We start from the raw sequence: 6,547 nt of genomic DNA, 5'->3' as shown, positions 1-6,547 counted from the left end.
TAATAATAATAATAATAATAATAATAATGATAATAATAATAATAATAATGATAATAATAATAATAATAATAATAATAATAACTAGAGTGCAACTGGCTAAAGCCAGTGGCGGAGGATTCCCCTGCAAAATAGGTGTGGAAATGCTTTCGTCAATCAGTAAAAGATATTGTGTAAAGGTTTATTGGCCTAAGGACCCCTTGACTAAATTTTGAGTTATGTTAACAAACAATTCTAAAACAATTTATCTGTATAATAGCAGGTATGTGGATTTAAAACATAGGCAAAAATGACAAATATAGAGAAATTGACCTTTGAACTTGAAGGCAATGGGCACTTACAAGATCATGTGAAGGTCCCGGGTTAAATATGACCCCATATTCTGAAAGAGCATAAGCGAATGGGGCGGTGGGGTGACAACAAAACATCACTTTTAGCCCACGTCAAATTTTTTCTATGAAATAGCCATATGACCTTGAAAATGAGGGTCAAGGTCAAATTTGACATATGATTCGGAGGTTTTTTGCATATGTTGGGGTAGTTTACTATAGCATGATATGACCAAAAACCAGTATTTCATGGAGAAATTGCCAAAGTCACGATTTCTGCAATGTCAAAAATAGTTAAAAATCTATATTAAAAAAAAAAAGTAATTAAGCAGTCGCTACAGAAATTAGGCTAACCTTAGATAAATATATAGGGCATCATATGCCACTAAGATCAGGGCTCTGGTCTTTCCGGTTTTTGAGATCTCGGAAACAAACCTGTTTTGAGCCGGTTTGGCCATTAGCAACCTTGACCTTGACCTACTTGCATTAAAGTAGGGCAATATCTGGGGATTTACCTATGTATCATTGTCCATAAGGCCCTTAGCCATACGGCTTATACTTTAGGCCTAATGGCAATTTCAAATTTTACAAATTTTGCCTTCAAAAGCCCCTGTGACCTTGAAAAGTAGGCCAAGGTCACTTAAACTGGGTCTCTGGCATATTCTTACCATAGGCTACCTATGATAATTATTTCAGATTTCTTGCCCCCCCCCCAAAAAAAAAAAAAAAAAACGCGCGGAAATAATAATAATAATAAAACCAAACCAATAGTATTCCCCTATGGGGATTCCTAATAATGATAATAATATGATATTTTCATAATAAAAAAATTTTTTGAATATACTTACCCGCTGGTTATATAATGGCTAAAGTCTCCTGACGCCCTGATAGAATTTTAAATCTCGCGCTATCGTATATATACTAGGTATACACCAGCGCCCTCGCGGTACCACAGGTGGAACTACACCCACAAGCCTCAGATCTTCCATGCCTCGTAGCAATACCACAGGTAGTCTCTAGAGGGGAGGAGGGCGGGTATGAAATTTATATAACCAGCGAGTAAGTATATTCAAAAATTTATTTTATTATGAAAATATCCTTTTTAAATATAAAACTTATCCGCTGGTTATATAATGGCTGATTGACACCCCTTGGTGGTGGGATAGAGACAGTTAAATATTTGAAAATTCACTTAAGCATTACACAAATAACTTAAGAGGTTCTCACCTGATAAGGAAGCTGACAGCAATGATACTCTGCTTCATTTCGTCCGCTATCCTTAGGAGATCCAGTGATCCACTCGGAGCTGATGATCTCTAGGAGCTGCCAACGGTACAACCACCTATAACATGACAGGACCTCAACTAATACCCTTGTTCCGGGGGCACTCTAGGAACAAATTGACCACCTGACCAAATCAAAGATTGCGGAAGACTGACGACCAGTCTCCACAAACAACCATAACTTACGAGTTCCAAGAGATAGAAACGGGGTATTAGGAAAAGGGAACGTCGTGGTAGATCATTCACCTACTAACCTACTATCGCATTCGCTGCTACGAATGGACCCAACGTATAACAGTCCTCATAGAGAGTCTGAACATGTTTCAAATAATGAGATGCAAATACTGACTTACTCCTCCAAAAGGTCGTATCCATCAAACTTTGCAGAGAACGATTCTGTTTGAAAGCTACTGAAGTCGCTACCGCTCTGACTCCATGTGTCTTTACTTTAAGAAGCCTCTGGTCCGTCTCATTACACTGGGCTTGAGCTTCTCGAATTAACAGTCTAATGAAAAATGATAAGGCATTCTTTGACATGGGCAGTGAGGGTTTTCGAACTGCACACCACAGAGCGTCTGAGTCGCCTCTCAGATTCTTCGTTCTGTCCACATACAACTGCAATGCTCTTACTGGACAGAGAACCTTCTCCAACTCATCTCCCACCAAAACATAAAGGTTAGAGATCTCGAAGGATTTGGGCCCTGGCCAAGTCGGATTTTCATTCTTGGCCAAAAACCCTAGTTGTAAGGAACAAATAGCTTTTCCATCCTGAAAACCAATGTTCCTGCTTAAAGCATGTACTTTACTTTCTCTTTTAGCAGTGGCTAAGCTAACCAGAAACAAAGTTTTTAAAGTTAAATCCTTATAAGAAGCAGAGTGCAAAGGCTCAAACCTGTCACTCATGAGAAATTTAAGCACCACATCCAAATTCCAGGCAAGAGGAGCTGATTGAATTTTCTTGGTGGTATCAAAAGATCTAAGTAAGTCCTGCAGGTCCTTATTGTTGGAAAGATCTAAGTTCCTGTGCCTAAAAACTTTCGCCAACATACTCCTGTAACCTTTAATTGTAGATGACGAGAAGTTGTGTTTATTTCTAAGGTCTATGAAGAAATCCGCTATCTGGGTTAGAGAGGTACTGGATGAAGAAATAGCGTTAACCCTACACCATTCTCTGAACACCTCCCACTTGGACTGATACACCTTAATGGTGGAAGACCTCCTTGCTCTCGCAATAGCCTTGGCTGCCTTCTTCGAAAATTCTCTAGCTCTAGCAAGTTTTTTGATAGTCTGAAGGCAGTCAGACGTAGAGCTCGGAGGTTTAAATGGTTTCGAGCCAAGTGAGGTTGTCTGAGAAGATCTGGTCTTAAGGGAAGGCTTCTCGGGACATCTACCATCCATTCCAGTACCTCTGGAAACCAACTTCTTGACGGCCAGAACGGAGCTATCATACCTCTCTCAGCCCAGTCCACTGAACAAGAGAGGAGCCTGCCTGACTTTTTGGCTGGCTCGGCGCGCGTCCTGACCAATCAGGATCCAGGATTCCTTCCTACCTCTCAGCCTGGGAGGCCGAGCCGAGCTCGTCGTACATCTGCCACCCGAACTTACAACCTCCGCTCGACCAATCAAAATGCGAGGCCCCTCTCTACGAACCAGAGCCGGGATATATAAGGACCCAGATCTAGCCAGAGCCTCACTTCTCGCCTGAAGACGGAGCAAGCTGTTCCGAAACGCGTCGCAACCCACTCCTGACTTTACCTGTAATTTTCGAGTATTACTTGTACTTGTATTATTATTATTATTATTTTTATTATTATTATCATTATATGATAATATTAATATTGAATTATTATTATTTTTATTAATATATTATTATTATTTTTATTATTATACTGATATCATTATTTACCATTTTAATAATTATATTCTTATTGATATTATTATATATTATTGTTATTTTTAATAATATTATTATTATTAATTTTATAATTATCCTTATTATTATTATTATTATTATAATGTTATAATTATTACAACAACAATATTATTATTATTTTGATCATATTATCTTCATAATAATGTTATTCTTATTTTATTATTTTTATTATTATTAATAATGATATAATGTTATTATTATAATATTATATTGTTATTATTATTATTATTATTATTATTATTATTATTATTATTATTATTATTATTATTATTATTATATAATAATATTATTATTAATGTAATTTTAATATCATTTTTATTAATATTAATTTTATTATTAATATTATTACTATTTTTATTATTATTATTATTATTATTATTATTATTATTATTGTTATTATTATTGTTGTTATTATCACTATTATTATTACTATTATTATTATATTAATATTATTATTATAATAATATTAATATTATAATATTATTATTGTCATTATATTATTATTACATTAATATTATAATAATGATAATAATATTATTTTTATAGTATTAGCATTATTATTATTATCATCATTATCATCATCATCATCCTTATTATTATTAATATTATTATTATTTTATTATGATTATATCATTATTATTATTATTATTATTTTTATTATTATTATTATTATATCATTATTATTATTATTATATTATTATTTCTAATATAATAAGATTTTTATTATTATTATTATCATTATTATTATTGATATTAAATTATTTTTATAATAATATTAATATCAATAATAATAATAATAATATTTATTATAAGTCAGTTGGGGGAAAAAAAACATGGGGGTTTTTGGGGTAAGAAAAAACATGGCCCTCCCCCCCTCTTCAGAAAAAAAAATTATCATTCAATGCTATAAACATGAAGATAAACTCAATAACTATGTGTCCATGTTACAGATTTCCTTCATTTCTATATTTAGGAACATGCAACGCCATCAGTGTAAAGTTATTGAAAAATGGGTCTCTAAAACTTATTATTGACTTTCACAAACTTGTTTTTTCCTACCCCAGATGGGTTTCGGAGATCTGTGAAACATGGGTTTTAGTCCCCATAGAGTTGTAGTGGCGGTCTAATTGTCCCAGATCACCAGCCTCTACTGATTAGTGTCATAAGGGCTGTTTTTTTTTACCCCACCAAATTTCCAAATAGTGGGGTAAGGAAAAACTGATCATGATATTTTTTTTTTACCCCATGTGGTGTTTTTGTTACTCCATGTGGTATTTTTTGTTACCCCATGTGGTGTTTTTTGTTACCCCATGTTGTATTTTGTTACCCCATGTGGTGTTTTTTTCTCACCCCATGTTCTTATTATAACCAAACAAGTACTAGTAGTTTAGCTTGTTTCCTCTGAAGTGTTGCCTGTGTGCGTAAGGTCTGATGGTAAAGAAACTCCCAAGTGTGAGGTTAGGTATTAAGGTTATTGCCATAGAGTTAGCTGGTGTAACCTGAACTCTTGAAAAATGCCTCGTGACTACAAAAAGAAAATCAAACCCTGGAATGAAGAAGCTGTGAGGAAAGCATTAGAAGAAATATAGCATGGGAATTCAGTGCGGTCAACTTCATTGAAGTACTGTATGTCAATTTCTATGCTCCGAAACAGAGCATTAACTATCGGAGAGGGTAAGCAACTGTTCAACTTTTATCATCCCCAACTAAATGATGTGTTTCTCAACTTCTTTGGCTGGAGCAAATCAAAGAACACATAGAATAAATTGTATGATCAAGCCCATCTATCTCTCACATTTCAATGAACCAAACTGAAAAGAATTCCTCTCAAATTGAAAGTAGTATATATTATTTTGCACTCTCTTTTCGGGGCTGGAAGACAGCCCTCTCACCTGAGCTAGAGGACAAGCTGAAGAGTGCACTTCTGGAGATGGAGGAGATGGGTTTTGGACCAACCATGACAGAATTTATGGGTATTGTCCACGATCACGTAGTCGCCAATGAGATTCTAACCCCTTTCGTGGGTGGTTGTCCTGGTTAGGAATGGGCTGCTTCATTTCTCAGTGGACATAATCTAGTCTAAAAAAGGGTGGAACAATGCAGTTAGATCGAAAAAATGTAACTGCTGACCCTTTTGTGATTTATGGATATTACGACTTGCTTCAGAGAGCACAAGAACGTCTTGGTATAAGTAATAGACCAGAATGTATTTGGAATCTTGATGAGACAGGGTTTCCTCATGACCCACCAAAATGCGAGACCATAGGTTCAGTGGGGAAGAAAACCATACATGTTGTCTATGGAGCAAATCGGGAAAATATCACTGTTCTTGCTATGTGTTGTGCAGATGGTACTACTCTTCCTCCTATAGTGGTATTTAGAGGAAAGCACATGCAAAGTACCTGGAAAAGTACACAAGACATTCCTGGAACACAATATGCTGTTTCCGAAAATGGTTGGATGACAAGACCAATCTTCGAGGACATTTTCAAGTATTTCGTAGACGAAACAAAAGACACGCATCCTTTACTGTTAATTCTCGATGGCCATATTAGTCATACCTCAATAGCAACTTTTGAATTGGCGAAGAAAGAAAACATATCTATATTAAAACTTCCTGATGTTCTTCAACCACTTGATGTTACCTGTTTTGCCCCATTGAAGAATTACTATCAATATGCTTTGAATGATCATGTCAATAAAACAGGAGCACGAGAACCACTGAGAAAATGTGGTTTTGTAAATATGCTATGCTCAGTTTGTGAGAAAAGACTCTCCCCACAGAATATAAAGAAATGATTCGAGAGTACAGGGATTTATCCCTGCAACAGGGATAAATGAAAAAAAAAATAGGCTGAATCCCCTAAAACTTAAAACTTATGAAAAATGGCTAACAATGGGATCACCAAAGGATGGCAATGGAGAACCACTTTTGGACTCCTTGCATGAGGATACAGCAGAGCACACAGAAAACCCACTTGACCCCATGCATAAGGATCTCTCAG

At 35.3% G+C, this 6,547-nt stretch overlaps 1 protein-coding gene across 1 annotated transcript; it reads left to right on the top strand.

Moving 5' to 3' along the window:
* The first annotated feature begins 5,639 nt into the window (after positions 1–5,639).
* LOC137621892 (uncharacterized) lies at positions 5,640–6,341 on the top strand. The gene has a single exon (XM_068352396.1). The coding sequence runs from the start codon at positions 5,640–5,642 to the stop codon at positions 6,339–6,341; it is 702 nt and encodes a 233-aa protein (XP_068208497.1).
* The last annotated feature ends 206 nt before the right edge of the window (positions 6,342–6,547 follow it).

Source organism: Palaemon carinicauda, chromosome 28 (genome assembly GCF_036898095.1).
Source record: "Palaemon carinicauda isolate YSFRI2023 chromosome 28, ASM3689809v2, whole genome shotgun sequence".
NCBI classification, from domain to species: Eukaryota; Metazoa; Arthropoda; class Malacostraca; order Decapoda; family Palaemonidae; genus Palaemon; species Palaemon carinicauda.
This window is presented reverse-complemented; position numbering and strand designations above follow the sequence as displayed.

What these genes read in the sequence shown, in the direction of transcription:
- LOC137621892 (XM_068352396.1), top strand. Translation starts at nt 5,640, where the DNA reads ATGCAGTTAGATCGAAAAAATGTAACTGCTGACCCTTTTGTGATTTAT.